The sequence below is a fragment of the Pseudonaja textilis genome, chromosome 1 (assembly GCF_049901715.1).
Source record: "Pseudonaja textilis isolate UNSWEBS1 chromosome 1, rPseTex1.2, whole genome shotgun sequence".
NCBI lineage: Eukaryota > Metazoa > Chordata > Lepidosauria > Squamata > Elapidae > Pseudonaja > Pseudonaja textilis.
Genome location: NC_141990.1, coordinates 326,893,331 through 326,910,810, shown reverse-complemented (window position 1 = coordinate 326,910,810; position 17,480 = coordinate 326,893,331). Strand labels below are relative to the sequence as shown.

The window sequence follows — 17,480 nt, the reverse complement described above, 5'->3', positions numbered from 1 at the left end:
ATCAATCACTATGTTGTATTTTGCACTTCCTGTCATGAACACAGTGGTGCATAACAGAAGTTTAAGAACGAGTGTATGCTTTTCACAGTTTGAAAGTAACTGTTATTCTTGATCTACTGTGGATCAAGAAAAGGGCAAGAAGCACCAGCAGGGGCAGAGAAGCAAGTTGTGCAAAAGAAAGATTGGTGGTTTAAGCCTTGAGAACAGAAGACTGTGCAGGACTGTGATGGCGCTTCCCAAGAATGTAAAGGGTTACTTTGCAGAAGGACATGGCCTGTAAAGTCCCAAGAAGGGATATAAGGTCACAAAGCAGTTTTTTGTTCAGTGCTGTAGAACAATTTCTAATGGTCATAATCAGAGCTGGAATATCAGAAATCAGTATGCACCCTCTGTTTTAAGTTGTTAACATACAATTTTGGGGATTGACATGGTACACTGGTGAACACCTTTTACTATCTGGAAAATCTAATATTCGACCTGCTCCTACATCCCTGTGGTTTCCACCCATCTCTCGTGGCAGAAGCCTAGGGCATAGTGCTATACTGTTTTTGCAATTGGAATATTTGGGACAAGGTTGGACATTTTAGATTGTGTACCACAGTTAGAGTCAATGGCTGAAGAAGCATCAGTAAAGTGTACTTACTGGTCTGAGGTGATGCTTCATGATAATCTGAAATGGAAAGAGAGTTTCAGGAATGGAAAGAGAGTCACCAAAGAAGGCACAAGAGTACACTAAAATAGGAAGTCTCCATCAAACTGTCCACCATGAAAAAAGTAAGATATGATAAATTCCTCCTACACACTTCCAATTATTCCATGTCAACAAATCTCAGATGGTAGCATTTCAAATCATCCCTAAGATGCCCAAATGGCATCAATCTTTAGTTTAAAGAGGCCACTGTGACTAAGTCTACATAAAGTGTCCACTTAATCCAATGATTATTTGTAAGAAGTTCTGGGACAGTTTCAGAAAAAAAAATCCTCCAGAAGAACAGAGCCAGCATGTCTGAACTGCAAAATTCCAAATGACCATGTTAATAAATACTGCTGCCTTTTGAATTAATCTAGATTTTTGTAGCCTGAATTTGGTAGAGCCAAAGAAAGTCTAGTAGCTCTCTGGCATCTCTCCGAGGTGTTGCAGAGAAGAACTATCTGTTAAGTTACATAACATGAGTACCGATTCAGTTCCAGCCAACCTCATAACCTCTTTGGTCAAGAAATCCATCTTCTTCTTACCATTAACAAAAGGCTGTTTGGGTCCAAGCTGTACCTCTCCATCTTGGTGAAACCCTTGGTCTCATTTACAAATTTATGATATATGTTCACTCGATCAAAAGGTGGAGCTGTGGCCTTTTTACGGTAGCAGCAGACACTGTCTATGCCGGTGTTCTCACCCTGATTCACAGATCTGGGAATGAAAAGACACATCTTGAGATATATTCAGAGAAGCTGTAGAAGACTTTGGATGGTATCACATAGGTAATGTTGCACTTGGATCTACCTGGCAGGCCAAAAAGTAAACGGTAAGGGCTTCCAGTTCAGAATTAATACAGGTCTGCTGAATGATTGCAACCTTGACCATTTTGTTGACACTGGTTTGTTCTATGAGCGTGCCACCTCACATTTTTCTTCCCCCTGGTTCAACTATTCAGGATACCCTCTGGGTATTTCCTAGCTGATCTTATTCTTGAATGGCTCCCTGCATTACAGGGGCATAGTTCTATCACATTTTTGGAATTTTTCAGTCAATATTTTTAATCTGGTGTTACTAAATTTTAAATTCCACTTCAAACCTAATTTTGGGAAGCCATAAGGAAGCTAACCAGGGAGCTTCCAGTACAGGGATTGGAACTCAATATTGAAGCAAAGAACTGATTTGGGATAAAAATGCACGAAGAGACTTTTAGAGATTTCTATTTCAATGTGATATGTTACAGACTGGAACTGAAACAAACCATGAGTTGTCTCAAATATAACTAGATGTTGCGAGATGTCCATATCCTTTCACCCCCATAACAGGCCATTTAGGAATCATGAAAAAAATCTCCATTCCATATTACCTACCTTAATGTTGATAAACTACAGCTGATGAAATCAGGACCAATCTTGCTGGTCTTCAATACCTGTCCCAGCTAGGTGTAAAGGAAAAATGATGTATTTATTGCTGGTGGTAAAACACAATTTCTGATTTTTTAATGAAAATCTTATGTTAAGAGCTAATGGGGTAAGTATGCATTTGCCTCCTCAGCAATTTACATAAAAGAACTTGTCTTGGTTTAATGAAAAAACTACGTGTTTATTGGCAATAATAAAATACTATTATGAAAGTCCTAAATTGAGGGCTATTGGACTAAGTATGCATTGATCTTCTTACCAAATTAACGAAGAATCGTTGTGTTGAGCTGAAAACCTTTGATGTGGGATCAGCCATCTGCGGCCTATAGATCAAATTGGTTGCAGTGAAGTTGACCGTAAAACATTCAGTTGCCACTGGAGGTTTGGTGGTGGGAGGAAGAGCTAGAAGAGATACAGTGAAACTTAGATATGGGAACCAGGGTTGATGGCATATAATCAATCCATCAATCACTATGTTGTATTTTGCACTTCCTGTCATGAACACAGTGGTGCATAACAGAAGTTTAAGAACGAGTGTATGCTTTTCACCGTTTGAAAGTAACTGTTATCCTTGATCTGCTGTGGATCAAGAAAAGGGCAAGAAGCACCAGCAGGGGCAGAGAAGCAAGTTGTGCAAAAGAAAGATTGATGGTTTAAGCCTTGAGAACAGAAGACTGTGCAGGACTGTGATGGCGCTTCCCAAGAATGTAAAGGGTTACTTTGCAGAAGGACATGGCCTGTAAAGTCCCAAGAAGGGATATAAGGTCACAAAGCAGTTTCTTGTTCAGTGTTGTAGAACAATTTCTAATGGTCATAATCAGAGCTGGAATATCAGAAATCAGTATCCACTCTCTGTTTTAAGATGTTAACTGAACATACCATTTTGGGGATTGACATGGTGCACTGGTGAACACCTTTTACTGTCTGGAAAATCTAATATTCAACCTCCTCCTATATCCCTATGGTTTCCACCCATCTCTCGTGGCAGAAGCCTAGGGCATAGTGCTATACTGTTTTTGCAATTGGAATATTTGGGAAAAGTTTGGACATTTTAGATTGTGTACCACAGTTAGAGTCAATGGCTGAAGAAACATCTGTAAAGTGTACTTACTGGTCTGAGGTGATGCTTCATGATAATCTGAAATGGAAAGAGAGTTTCAGGAATGGAAAGAGAGTCACCAAAGAAGGCACAAGAGTACACTAAAATAGGAAGTCTCCATCAAACTGTCCACCATGAAAAAAGTAAGATATGATAAATTCCTCCTACACACTTCCAATTATTCCATGTCAACAAATCTCAGATGGTAGCATTTCAGATCATCCCTAAGATGCTCAAATGGCATCAATCTTTAGTTTAAATAGGCCACTGTGACTAAGTCTACATAAAGTGTCCACTTAATCCAATGATTATTTGTAAGAAGTTCTGGGACAGTTTCAGAAAAAAAAATCCTCCAGAAGAACAGAGCCAGCATGTCTGAACTGCAAAATTCCAAATGACCATGTTAATAAATACTGCTGCCTTTTGAATTAATCTAGATTTTTGTAGCCTGAATTTGGTAGAGCCAAAGAAAGTCTAGTAGCTCTCTGGCATCTCTCCGAGGTGTTGCAGAGAAGAACTATCTGTTAAGTTACATAACATGAGTACCAATTCAGTTCCAGCCAACCTCATAACCTCTTTGGTCAAGAAATCCATCTTCTTCTTACCATTAACAAAAAGGCTGTTTGGGTCCAAGCTGTACCTCTCCATCTTGGTGAAACCCTTGGTCTCATTTACAAATTTATGATATATGTTCACTCGATCAAAAGGTGGAGCTGTGGCCTTTTTACGGTAGCAGCAGACACTGTCTATGCCGGTGTTCTCACCCTGATTCACAGATCTGGGAATGAAAAGACACATCTTGAGATATATTCAGAGAAGCTGTAGAAGACTTTGGATGGTATCACATAGGTAATGTTGCACTTGGATCTACCTGGCAGGCCAAAAAGTAAACGGTAAGGGCTTCCAGTTCAGAATTAATACAGGTCTGCTGAATGATTGCAACCTTGACCATTTTGTTGACACTGGTTTGTTCTATGAGCGTGCCACCTCACATTTTTCTTCCCCCTGGTTCAACTATTCAGGATACCCTCTGGGTATTTCCTAGCTGATCTTATTCTTGAATGGCTCCCTGCATTACAGGGGCATAATTCTATCACATTTTTGGAATTTTTCAGTCAATATTTTTAATCTGGTGTTACTAAATTTTAAATTCCACTTCAAACCTAATTTTGGGAAGCCATAAGGAAGCTAACCAGGGAGCTTCCAGTACAGGGATTGGAACTCAATATTGAAGCAAAGAACTGATTTGGGATAAAAATGCACGAAGAGACTTTTAGAGATTTCTATTTCAATGTGATATGTTACAGACTGGAACTGAAACAAACCATGAGTTGTCTCAAATATAACTAGATGTTGCGAGATGTCCATATCCTTTCACCCCCATAACAGGCCATTTAGGAATCATGAAAAAATCTCCATTCCATATTACCTACCTTAATGTTGATAAACTACAGCTGATGAAATCAGGACCAATCTTGCTGGTCTTCAATACCTGTCCCAGCTAGGTGTAAAGGAAAAATGATGTATTTATTGCTGGTGGTAAAACACAATTTCTGATTTTTTAATGAAAATCTTATGTTAAGAGCTAATGGGGTAAGTATGCATTTGCCTCCTCAGCAATTTACATAAAAGAACTTGTCTTGGTTTAATGAAAAAACTACGTGTTTATTGGCAATAATAAAATACTATTATGAAAGTCCTAAATTGAGGGCTATTGGACTAAGTATGCATTGATCTTCTTACCAAATTAACGAAGAATCGTTGTGTTGAGCTGAAAACCTTTGATGTGGGATCAGCCATCTGCGGCCTATAGATCAAATTGGTTGCAGTGAAGTTGACCGTAAAACATTCAGTTGCCACTGAAGGTTTGGTGGTAGGAGGAAGAGCTAGAAAAGATACAGTGAAACTTAGATATGGGAACCAGGGTTGATGGCATATAATCAATCCATCAATCACTATTTTGTATTTTGCACTTCCTGTCACAAACATAGTGGTGCATAACAGAAGTTTAAGAACGAGTGCATGCTTTTCACCGTTTGAAAGTAACTGTTATTCTTGATCTACTGTGGATCTAGAAAAGGTCAAGAAGCACCAGCACGGGCAGAGAAGCAAGTTGTGGAAAAGAAAGATTGATGGTTTAAGCCTTGAGAACAGAAGACTGAGCAGGACTGTGATGGTGCTTCCCAAGAATGTAAAGGGTTACTTTGCAGAAGGACATGGCCTGTAAAGTCCCAAGAAGGGATATAAGGTCACAAAGCAGTTTCTTGTTCAGTGTTGTAGAACAATTTCTAGTGGCCATAATCAGAATTGGAATATCAGAAATCAGTATCCACTCTCTGTTTTAAGATGTTAACTGAACATACCATTTTGGGGATTGACATGGTGCACCGGTGAACACCTTTTACTGTCTGGAAAATCTAATATTCAACCTGCTCCTACATCCCTGTGGTTTCCACCCATCTCTCGTGGCAGAAGCCTAGGGCATACTGCTATACTGTTTTTGCAATTGGAATATTTGGGACTGGAAAATATTTGTCTGGAAAAATATTCTCAATATTCAACCTCCTCCTATATCTCTGTGGTTTCCACCCATCTCTCATTGAAGAAGCTCTAGGGTAGACATTTCAAACTCAAGAACTTCAGGCCAGATCTTGTCTGTGATGGGTTTAGAACTGGCATGTGAAGCCATCCTGGGGTTAGTGAGGGACTGGCCCCTGCCACCTTGGTCCCAGCCCACCTCAACCTGGCCAGGGCTCCCCTTGGGCGCATGCATTGGAGGCGGCGAGTGCATAGGGACCTGTGGTGCCCAGCAACAACTGCAGCTCATTGGTCCCCCAACTGCCTATTGGCTGGCAGAGACAGCCTGCTGGATGTGAGCCTGGAGTGTCCAATAAGCCGCAGTTGGCCTTGTTCCACCTACACCGCACTTGTGCACCTTGGCATCCCGCAACTAGGCCACCCCTGCCCTGTCACCTGCCTTGCCTTGCCTCGGCAGCACCAGCAGCAACAACAACAGTGCCTTCCAGCGGAAGCCCTTCGGCCCCTCTGTTCTTCTCCAGTCTGGGAAGCCCGCGAACCCAGAACGGAAGCCAGTGTCACAACCCGCTGGGCAAAGTAGTAGCCACCTTGGACTTTTCTCACTCCAATTTTCTCAGTTGCCAGTCCTTTCATCTTGCTTCTTTTCATCAGAGCTGTCTATCTTTTAGTTTGTTTCTTTATTTTGACTTCTGAGCTTTGGGTCTATGGTAGCAGAGCTCCCAGGGAGACATTTTGGTTTCCTTCTCCTCCCTGTCTCCTGTCTAAAGTGCCTGTTTGATTGGCACGCCTGCTTTGATTGGCAGATGGGTCCTTGTGATAATGGGGAAGGTTTAAGAAAATGGGGACAGAATTAGCACAGGGATTTTTAATCTGCTCAGGTAAACTGCCTTTCCACCTACGGTGTTCATGTACTTGTTGGTGTGTCTTTGCACTTGTTGGTGTGCATGTACAAAAGAGAATGGCTTAGAAAATGTCTTCCACATCATACACAGGATTGCTTCCATAAAGTGATCAAGTTCTTAAGTCTTTAACACCACAGAAGCAGAGAATGAAACAGTGGAAAAGAAAAATATCTTCTTTTTAAATTACACATATAAAGCTTCTGTTTAAAGCTGTCTGAGGCCACAAATAGCAGCAGTTAGGAAGCAGTTGTGAAAATGCATGGATATCCAGGTTTTGATGAATGAAATAAAACGACTAATGAAGAAAGAACAAAGGAAGTAAACCTAAATCTTCGTATGTAGACACCAAAAGTTTATCTTCAAAAGTTGTTTTCAAATTATTCATTACAATATCAAATAGGTATTAATAAATACATGGGGAATAATTTTACTTAATCAGGGTAAAAAAATTTTAAGGCAAAGGCTAGAATCTGGGGGACTGTGAGTTCTAGTTCTGCCTTAGGCATGAGAGCTGGCTGGGTGATTTGAGCCAGTCATTCAGTCTCAGCCCAATCCAGCTCAAAAATTGTTTTGGAAAAAATAGGAGGAAGGATATTGGGCTTAGGTGACATGCTGGCTAGTCAATTCATGTCATAATCAAAGGATCAACACTCAGCACTTGTAGAAAAATGCTAGGAAGAAAAAAGATGTACTTAATCAAATATCTTTTGCCCTAGTTCCACCTACCATTAGGGGTAAAATGTCCACTGTATTTCTCAAATTTATAGTATTTTTGCTTTTTCACATTGTGAAAAGCATAATGTGAAAATAAAACAATTTGCATAGCTGAATTATATAATTTTATAAAATATTCTATTATTCTTATAAAGAAAAAGTAAGTAAATGAAAAAAACATAAATACAGTATATAAGCCTAACATTTATGCCACAAAAAGATACACAACTCATAAAATATCTATTGTAGACAAGATACACAACTTGTGCTCTAGGGTTGACCCAAAAAGAACTGAACAATTTTTGTCTATTGCTGATTCTAAACACTATATGCAAATTTTAAAAATATTCATGAAACTTCATTTGTAAATATTTTTGAAGATTGTTCTCCAAAATGCTAAATATATTTCTGTTCAGGAAATATGAAACATATTAATTCAGTCCTGAACTAGTACGACACCTAGTCTTACATGCAACTGGCCCTTTGAGGGCAACTATAATGCTGACGCAGCCCTCAATAAAATAGAGTTTTACACCCCTGCTCTAGGGCATATTGCTTTACTTGCTCTGTAATTGGTATATTTTGGACAAGGTTGGACATTTTAGATTGTGTACCACAGTTGTTCATGGTACAAGAAACTTCTGTAAAGTGTACTTACTGGTCTGAGGTGATTCTTCATGATAATCTGAAATGAAAAGAGAGTTTCAGAAATGGAAAGAGAGTTACAAAAGAAGGCCCAAGACCACACTAAAATGGGAAGACTCTCTCAAGCTCTCCACCACGAGAAAAATAAGATTCCTCCTACTTCCAATTATTCCATGTCAACAAATCTCAAACAGTAGGGCGTCAAATTATCCCCAAGATCCACAGATAGCAGCAAACTTTACTTTAAGTAAGTCACAGTGACCAACTCTATATAAAGTGTCCACCTAGTCCAATGATTGCTTGTAAGAAGGTCCTGGGACAGTGTCAAAAAAGAAGCATTCAGCAGTACAGAGCCACCATGCCTGGACTGCGAAATTCCAAATGACCATGAGGTATTAATAAATACAGCTGCCATTTTTTGATCATCTAGATTTTTGTAGCCTGAATTTGGTAGAGCTAAAGAAAGTCTTGCAACCCTCTGGCATCTCTCCAAGGTGTCGCAGACAGGAACTATCACTTTAGCTCCATAACTTAACCAATTCAGTTCCAGCCAACCTCATATGTAACCACTTTAGTCATGAAAGCCATCTTCTCCTTACCATTAACAAAAAGGCTGTTTGGATCCAAGTTGTACCTCTCCATCTTGGTGAAACCGTTGGTCTCATTTACAAATTTGTGATATATGTTCACTCGATCAAAAATTGGAGCTGTGGCATTTTTACGGTAGCAGCAGACACTGTCTATGCCGGTGTTCTCGCCCTGATTCACAGGTCTGAGAATGAAAAGAGAAAATTTGAGATATATTCAGAGAAGCTGTAGGAAACTTCACAAAGGTCAAGTCCCATTTGGATCTACCTGGCCGGCCACAAAGTAAAAGGTGAGGGTTCAGTTCAGTTCAGACTTAATACAGGTCTGCTGTATTATTGCAACCCTGACCATTTTGTTGAAATTGGTGTGTTCCATGAGCGTGCCACTTCACATTTCCCCCCCCTGGTTCAACTATTCAGAATCCCCACTGGGTATTTCCTAGCTGGTTTCATTCTTGAATGGCTCCCTACATCAGGGGGACACAGTTCTATCACCTTTTTTTGGACGTTTTCAGGCAGTATTTTTAATCTGGTGTTATTAAATTTTAATTTTCACTTCAAACCCAATTGTGGGAAGTAGTGGAGGAAACTAACCATGGAGCCTCTAGTGAAGTGATAGGAACTGAATATTGAAGCAAAGAAATGGTTTTAGTGATTTGTGTATCCATGTAATATGTTACAGACTGAAGCTGAAACAATTTCAGGGTTCTCTAAAACGGGATTCCAATCCCTGGCCGTGTCATGCAAGAAACTGGGCTGTGCAAACAAGGGAAGCCCCATCCCTAGGATGCAGACAGCATGCCAAACCTTGCCCCCTCCAATCCATCAAAAAAACTTTATCCACAGAAGCAGTGGGCACCGCTGCTGTAAAATATGACTACATGTGAAAATTCCATATCAGAATCCTTTCACCTCTATAGCAGGGCATATAGGCATCATTTAAAAAAATCTCCATTCCATATTACCTACCTTAATGTTGATAAACTACAGTTGATCAAATATGGACCAATCTTGCTGGTCTTCAATATCTGTTCCAGCTAGGTTTAAAGGAAAAACTAATTATTGCTGATGGTAAAATACAATTGTTGATTATTTTATGAAAATATTATGTCGAAGAGCTAATGGGGTAAGTATGCATTTGCCTCCTCAGCAATTTACATAAAAGAACTTGTCTTGGTTTAATGAAAAAACTACGTATTTATTGGCAATAATAAAATACTATTGCTGAGTATATCATGAAAGTCCTAAATTGAAAGTCCTTATTGGACTAAGTATGCATTGATCTTCTTACCAATTTAACGAAGGATCGTTGTGTTGATCTGAAAACCTTAGATGTTGGATCAGCCATCTGTGGCCTATAGATCAAATTGGTTGCAGTGAAGTTGACCCTAAAACATTCAGTTGCCACTGGAGGTTTGATGGTGGGAGGAAGAGCTAGAAGAGATACAGGGAATCTCAGATATGGAAACCAGAGTTGATGGCATATAATCAATCTATTAATCATTATATTGTATTTTGTACTTCCTGTCATGAACTCAGTGGTGCATAACAGAAGTTTAAGTATAAGCATATGTTTTTCACAGTTTGAAAGTAACTGTTATCCAGCCAGTTGTGCAAAAGAAAGATTGATGGTTTAAGCCTTGAGAACAGAAGATTGCTCAGGACTGTGATAGCACTTCCCAAGAACGTAAAGGGTTACTTTGCAGAAGGACATGGCTTGTAAAGTCCCAAGGTGCGGCAAAGCAGTTTCTTGTTCAGTGTTGTAGAACTATTTCTAATGGCCATAATCAGAGGTGGAATATCAGAAAATAGTATGCACTCTCTGTTTTAAGATGTTAACTGAACATACCATTTGGGGAATTGACATGGTGCACTGTTGAACACCTTTTACTGTCTGGAAAATCTAATGTTCAACCTCCTCCTATATCCCTGTGGTTTCCACTCATCGGTCATGGCAGAAGCCTCTAGGGCATACTGCTACTCTTGCGACATGGCTGGACATTTTAGATTGTGTACTACAGTTGCAATTCATGGCTCAAGAAACATCTGTAAAGTGTACTTACTGGTCTGAGGTGATTCTTCATGATAATCTGAAAGGGAAAGAGAATTGCAAAAATTGAGTCACTAAAGAAGGCACAAGACCACACTAAAATGGGAAGACTCTCTCAAGCTCTTCACCATGAGAAAAATAAGATTTGATAAATTCCTCCTACATACTTCCAACTACTTCATGTCAACAAATCTCAGATAATAGGGTTGCAAATAATCCCAAATAGTAGCAATCTTTGATTAAATTGGCCACTGTGAACTAACTCTATATAAAGTGTTCACCTAGTGGTTGCTTGAAAGAACATTCTGGGACAGCTTCAGAGAAAAGTCATCCAGAAGAATGGAGGCTAGACTATAAAACTGCAAATGACAGTAAACACTGCTTCCATGTAGTAGTCATCTAGCTTTTAGTAGCGCAAATTTCATATACCTGAAGAAAGTCTTGTAGCCCTCTGACATCTCTCCAAGGTGTTACAGAGGGGAGCTATTGCTTCAGTTACATAACATTAGTCAGAACCGATTCAGTTCCGGCCAACCTCATAACCTCTTTAGTCATGAAACCATCTTCTTACCATTCACAAAAAGGCTGTTTGGGTCCAGATTGTACCCCTCCATCTTGGTGAAACCGTTGGTCTCATTTATGAATTTGTGATATATGTTCACTCGATCAAAAGGTGGAGCTGTGGCATTTTTACGGTAGCAGCAGACACTGTCTATGCCGGTGTTCTCGCCCTGATTCACAGATCTGGGAATGAAAAAACACAACTTGAGATATATTCAAAGAAGCTGTAGAAGACTTTGGATGGTTTCACATAGGTAATGTTGCACTTGGATCCACCTGGCAGGCCAAAAAGTAAAAAGTGAAGGCTTCCAGTTCAGACTTAATACAGTTCTATCATCCTCTTTTTGGAATTTTTCAGACAGTATTTTTAATCTGGTGTTTCATTTGAATTCCATTTCAAATCATATTGTGGCAAGGAGTGGAGGAAGTCAACCATGGACCCTCTAGCAAAGTGATAGGAACTGAATCTGAAGCAAAGAAATTGTTTGGGATATAAATGCAGAAGGATGTCTTTTAGAGATTTGTTTATCACTGTGACATGCTACAGAATGGAACTGAAACAAACTATGGGTTTGCTCAAGTATAACTAGATGTTGCTAGAAGTCATTCCCATAACAGGGCATTCAGGTATTGTGAAAAAAATCTCCATCTCATGTTACTTACCTTAATGTTGATAAACTACAGTTGATCAAATATGGACCAATCTTGCTGGTATTCAATATCTGTTCCAGCTAGGTTTAAAGAAAAAACGATATTTATTGCTGGTAGTAAAAATACTATTTTTGACTATTTTATGAAAATCTTATGTGGTAGAGCAGCTGGGGTAAGCATGCATTTGTCTCTCACCAATTTACAGAAGACTCCTTGTGTTGAGCTGAACAGCTTTGACTTGGGGTTGCCCATCTGTGGCCTATACATCAAATTATTTACAGTGAAGTTGAGTGTAAAGCATTCAGTTGCCACTGGAGGTTTGAAAGTGGGAGAAACAGCTAGAAGAAAAATAATGGATCTCAGATATGGAAGCCAGAGTTGATGCAATATTATCAGTGTATCAATCACTGTTTGTATGTTTTGGTGGCTATTATGAACAGTGGTGTTTCAGTATTGGATAATTTAAGATAAGAAGCCAAATCACCAGCCTGAAGATGGCCAGTGGGACCTCATCGAAACGTTGCCAAAATACTCTCAATCTTACATGGGAAAATACCCGAACACGCCAAGACCTGCATACTTGTACCCGTGAAAATCTACGAAAATCTACGGGTTCAGGTATGCAGGTCTTGGCGTGTACGGGTCTTTTCCCACGTAAGATTGAGAGCATCTTAGCAACATTTCGATGAGGTCCCACTTGCCATCTTCAGGCTGGTGCTTTTGGCTTCGTGCCAGTGTACTGCTTGCACTGGCATGAAGCCAAAGCACCAGCCTGAGATATATATATATATATATATATCCATATATATATATATATCCATATATATATATGGATATTTAGTTATTTGAGTTTTCTCCTGCGTAAGATTGGAAGTATCTAGGCAACGTTTCGATGAAGTGCTTCTCACTCTGAGAAGCACAGAGCCGAAGACATAAGCCTGAAGATGATGAATGGGACTTCATCGAAATGTTACCTAGATACTTCCAATCTTACGCGGGAGAAAACCTGAATAACCAAATATCCACATACAAATACCCGCGAGAACCTCAGAAAATATATATATATTGAAGAAAAGAACTCACTAGTTTTCAGTAGCATAACTACCTTTTCAGTCGCATTAGTGTTAAACCAATGATAAATATTATTTCATTCCACCAATTTCGAATTCTGCTTACTTTTAAAAGCAAATTATTATACTTTTAAAAATGATTGGTTTTTGAAAATCATGCATTCATCCAAGATATAGTATTTGGATATTTGCATTTCATTCACTTGCTCCTGCTGCCGCCACCACCACTGAACTTGAACTTCAAGCCAGAATAAATGTTGTCTGAAAATTGAAATCCATCTCCCTGATCTGAATACTTACTAAAAGATGTCCGTACAAACGCCAGATAATACTTGTTTTCGGCACATGTAACAGCACTGGTTTGGGAGTTGCGTTGGTTGCCAGTATCTTTCTAGATGCAATTCAAGATGCTAGTTGTCACCCTTAAAGCCCTTCATAACTTGGGATTTGGTTACCTGATGCATTTGTCTTTTTCCAGTTGTTTCTATGGCTCCAATTTCATCCAGCAGGACCAGCATGCTCTGAGTCCCATCAATCAAGGAATGTCAGTTGTCAGGGACTAGGAGACATGCCTCCTGGGACATTCTCCCTCCAGAGATTAGGATAACCCTGACCCTCCTGGCCCTTCATAAGACCTTGAAACTATGCTGGTCTCTGTGTGAAGAGCCCCATTTCCTGGAAATGCTGACTATAATGATTATAATATATTTTGGCTACTATTTGTTTTTAATTTTTTTTGTATTGTCTTTTAACTCTTTAAGTATTTTTATAATTTTTTGCTGCCCACAGTGACTGGTTTGAGGTGGGCAGGTGTACGAATTACTGACTGACTGACTGACTGACAGACGGACTGACTGAATGAATGAAAGTGAGGATTCCACCTTCACGAATTCACCAGCAAGAGTAGTCATTTTTAAAAATGCTGGGCATTGAAGATCACATATCAAGAAATTATCAAGGTTATGAAAGGCTGATTATTTTGTTTCTAAATAAGACTGACTACTTATTTTCAATTTGAGTTATGCTAACTAATGTGGATGAAATATTGGATTTACCTGACATTTGCTCAGGGGTGGAAAGATGTCTGGAACTGGTTGTAGGAGTTTTAGATGTCACACTACTTGACGAAGCAGAAGCGGTGGTCATTGGCAGACTCGTTGGTGTCATGCTAGTCTCTGAAAAAGCTGTAGAGGACACTGTGCCCTCTGGAGTTGGTGTTGTGGTTTTCAAAATAGAAGTTACTCTGGTCTTTGCTGATGCCGTAGAAGTCACAGAACTCATTGGAGAGCTGGCTGCTTCTGATGTGATGAATACAGGTGTGGTGGCCTCTGGAGAAGTAGTTAAGTGTCCTGTGGTGATAGAATGTAGAGTAGTGGTTTCTGAAGAGGTGGTAGTCTTTATAGAGCTGGAGGTCATTGTGGTCTCTGGGGGAGAAGTGGCTGTTGCTGTTGTAGTGGTTTCCAATGTGGAGGTTCGTGGAGAAGTAGTAAAGTATTCCTTGGTCGTTGGAAGTTGACTAGTGGTAATTGTAGTACTACTACTAATTGAGGAGCTCTCTGGGAAAGAGCTGGAGGGCATTGTGATTCCTGGGCCAGAGGTGGACATTTGCTCGGTGGTAGAAAGAAGGCTGGAACTGCTTGTGGGAGTTACAGATGTCACACTACTTGACGAAGCAGAAGCGGTGGTCATTGGCAAACTCGTTGGCGTCATGCTGGTTTCTGAAAAAGCTGTAGAGGACACTGTGCCCTCTGGAGTTGGTGGTGTGGTTTTCAAAATAGAAGAAGTTACTCTGGTCTTTGCTGATGCCGTAGAAGGCACTGAACTCATTGGAGAGCGGGCTGCTTCTGACGTGACGGATACAGGTGTGGTGGCCTCTGGAGAAGTAGTTAAGTGTTTTGTGGTGATAGAATGTGGAGTAGTGGTTTCTGAAGAGGTGGTAGTCTCTATAGAGCTGGAGGTCATTGTGGTCTCTGGGGGAGAAGTGGCTGTTGCTGTTGTAGTGGTTTCCAACGTGGAGGTTTGTGCAGAAGTAGTTAAGTATTTCTTGGTCGTTGGAAGTTGAGTAGTGGTTTTTGTAGTACTACTACTAATTGAGGAGCTCTCTGGGGAAGAGCTGGAGGGCTTCGTGGTCTCTGGCCCAGAGGTGGACATTTGCTCGGTGGTAGAAAGAAGGCTGGAACTGCTTGTGGAAGTTATAGATGTCACACTACTTGACGAAGCAGAAGCGGTGGTCATTGGCAAACTCGTTGGCGTCATGCTGGTTTCTGAAAAAGCTGTAGAGGACACTGTGCCCTCTGGAGTTGGTGTTGTGGTTTTTGAAATGGAAGAAGTTACTCTGGTCTTTGCTGATGCCGTAGAAGGCACTGAACTCATTGGAGAGCTGGCTGCTTCTGGCGTGACGGATAAAGGTGTGGTGGCCTCTGGAGAAGTAGCTAAGTGTTCTGTGGTGATAGAATGTGGAGTAGTGGTTTCTGAAGAGGTCTCTGGGGCAGATGTGGTAGTTTTTGATGTGGTAGATGTCGTCAACATGGTTGCTGGAATTGCTACTCCTATGCTCTCTGGAATAGTACTTGTAGTTTCCGTATGGGGAGAAGTCACCATGCTACTCTTTGGAGAAGCAGAAGCAGTGATCATTGGCAAACTCGATGGCGTCATGCTAGTCTCTGAAAAAGCTGAAGAAGACACTGGACTCTCTGGAGAGCTGGCTGCTTCTGATGTGACAGATTCAGGTGTGGTGGCCTCTGGAGAAGTAGTTAAGTGTTTTGTGGTGATAGAATGTGGAGTAGTGGTTTCTGAAGAGGTGGTAGTCTCTATAGAGCTGGAGGTCATTGTGGTCTCTGGGGGAGAAGTGGCTGTTGCTGTTGTACTGGTTTCCAATGTGGAGGTTTGTGCAGAAGTAGTTAAGTATTCCTTGGTCGTTGGAAGTTGAGTAGTGGTAATTGTAGTACTACTACTAATTGAGGAGCTCTCTGGGGAAGAGCTGGAGGGCTTCGTGGTCTCTGGGCCAGAGGTGGACGTTTGCTCGGTGGTAGAAAGAAGGCTGGAACTGCTTGTGGGAGTTATAGATGTCACACTACTTGACGAAGCAGAAGCGGTGGTCATTGGCAAACTCGTTGGCGTCATGCTGGTTTCTGAAAAACCTGTAGAGGACACTGTGCCCTCTGGAGTTGGTGGTGTGGTTTTCAAAATAGAAGAAGTTACTCTGGTCTTTGCTGATGCCGTAGAAGGCACTGAACTCATTGGAGAGCTGGCTGCTTCTGACGTTACGGATACAGGTGTGGTGGCCTCTGGAGAAGTAATTAAGTGTTTTGTGGTGATAGAATGTGGAGTAGTGGTTTCTGAAGAGGTGGTAGTCTCTATAGAGCTGGAGGTCATTGTGGTCTCTGGGGGAGAAGTGGCTGTTGCTGTTGTACTGGTTTCCAAGGTGGAGGTTTGTGCAGAAGTAGTTAAGTATTCCTTGGTCGTTGGAAGTTGAGTAGTGGTAATTGTAGTACTACTACTAATTGAGGAGCTCTCTGGGGAAGAGCTGAAGGGCTTCGTGGTCTCTGGGCCAGAGGTGGACGTTTGCTCGGTGGTAGAAAGAAGGCTGGAACTGCTTGTGGGAGTTATAGATGTCACACTACTTGACGAAGCAGAAGCGGTGGTCATTGGCAAACTCGTTGGCGCCATGCTGGTTTCTGAAAAACCTGTAGAGGACACTGTGCCCTCTGGAGTTGGTGTTGTGGTTTTCAAAATAGAAGAAGTTACTCTGGTCTTTGCTGATGCCGTAGAAGGCACTGAACTCATTGGAGAGCTGGCTGCTTCTGACGTGATGGATACAGGTGTGGTGGCCTCTGGAGAAGTAGCTAAGTGTTCTGTGGTAATAGAATGTGGAGTAGTGGTTTCTGAAGAGGTGGTAGTCTTTATAGAGCTGGAGGTCATTGTGGTCTCTGGGGGAGAAGTGGCTGTTGCTGTTGTAGTGGTTTCCAACGTGGAGGTTTGTGCAGAAGTAGTTAAGAATTTCTTGGTCGTTGGAAGGTGAGTAGTGGTAATTGTAGTACTACTACTAATTGAGAAGCTCTCTGGGGAAGAGCTGGAGGCCTTCGTGGTCTCTGGGCCAGAGGTGGACGTTTGCTCGGTGGTAGAAAGAAGGCTGGAACTGCTTGTGGGAGTTATAGATGTCATACTACTTGACGAAGCAGAAGCGGTGGTCATTGGCAAACTCACTGGCATCATGCTGGTTTCTGAAAAACCTGTAGAGGACACTGCGCCCTCTGGAGTTGGTGTTGTGGTTTTCAAAATAGAAGAAGTTACTCTGGTCTTTGCTGATGCCGTAGAAGGCACTGAACTCATTGGAGAGCTGGCTGCTTCTGACGTGACGGATACAGGTGTGGTGGCCTCTGGAGAAGTAGTTAAGTGTTTTGTGGTGATAGAATGTGGAGTAGTGGTTTCTGAAGAGGTGGTAGTCTCTATAGAGCTGGAAGTCATTGTGGTCTCTGGGGGAGAAGTGGCTGTTGCTGTTGTAGTGGTTTCCAACGTGGAGGTTTGTGCAGAAGTAGTTAAGTATTT

General features: G+C 41.1%; 2 protein-coding genes across 2 annotated transcripts in view; both read right to left on the bottom strand.

The window, feature by feature from the left end:
- The window catches only part of LOC113435281 (mucin-16), a 37,552-nt gene extending 22,145 nt beyond the window's left edge, over positions 1 to 15,407 (bottom strand). The window contains exons 1-17 of the mRNA XM_087922730.1: positions 13,988 to 15,407; positions 12,058 to 12,200; positions 11,875 to 11,942; positions 11,222 to 11,394; positions 10,664 to 10,690; positions 9,892 to 10,034; positions 9,570 to 9,637; positions 8,613 to 8,785; positions 8,027 to 8,053; positions 4,958 to 5,100; positions 4,648 to 4,715; positions 3,820 to 3,992; positions 3,227 to 3,253; positions 2,375 to 2,517; positions 2,065 to 2,132; positions 1,244 to 1,408; positions 644 to 678 (exon numbers count right to left, since the gene is read on the bottom strand). Coding sequence (XP_087778856.1) covers positions 644 to 678; positions 1,244 to 1,408; positions 2,065 to 2,132; positions 2,375 to 2,517; positions 3,227 to 3,253; positions 3,820 to 3,992; positions 4,648 to 4,715; positions 4,958 to 5,100; positions 8,027 to 8,053; positions 8,613 to 8,785; positions 9,570 to 9,637; positions 9,892 to 10,034; positions 10,664 to 10,690; positions 11,222 to 11,394; positions 11,875 to 11,942; positions 12,058 to 12,200; positions 13,988 to 15,305 — 2,962 coding nt within the window. The 5' untranslated portion in view covers positions 15,306 to 15,407. The remainder of the gene's footprint in view (positions 1 to 643; positions 679 to 1,243; positions 1,409 to 2,064; positions 2,133 to 2,374; positions 2,518 to 3,226; positions 3,254 to 3,819; positions 3,993 to 4,647; positions 4,716 to 4,957; positions 5,101 to 8,026; positions 8,054 to 8,612; positions 8,786 to 9,569; positions 9,638 to 9,891; positions 10,035 to 10,663; positions 10,691 to 11,221; positions 11,395 to 11,874; positions 11,943 to 12,057; positions 12,201 to 13,987) is intronic.
- Positions 15,365 to 17,147, bottom strand: LOC148128393 (uncharacterized). Its single transcript, XM_087936928.1, has 2 exons — positions 15,480 to 17,147; positions 15,365 to 15,373 (listed from the first exon to the last, which is right to left on the bottom strand). The coding sequence occupies exons 1-2, from the start codon at positions 17,145 to 17,147 to the stop codon at positions 15,365 to 15,367; spliced, it is 1,677 nt and encodes a 558-aa protein (XP_087793054.1).
- Between the last annotated feature and the right edge of the window lie 333 nt (positions 17,148 to 17,480).

Bases quoted from the DNA above. Each gene is read 5' to 3' on its own strand.
- LOC148128393 (XM_087936928.1), bottom strand. From the start codon at position 17,147: ATGATGCCAGTGAGTTTGCCAATGACCACCGCTTCTGCTTCGTCAAGT.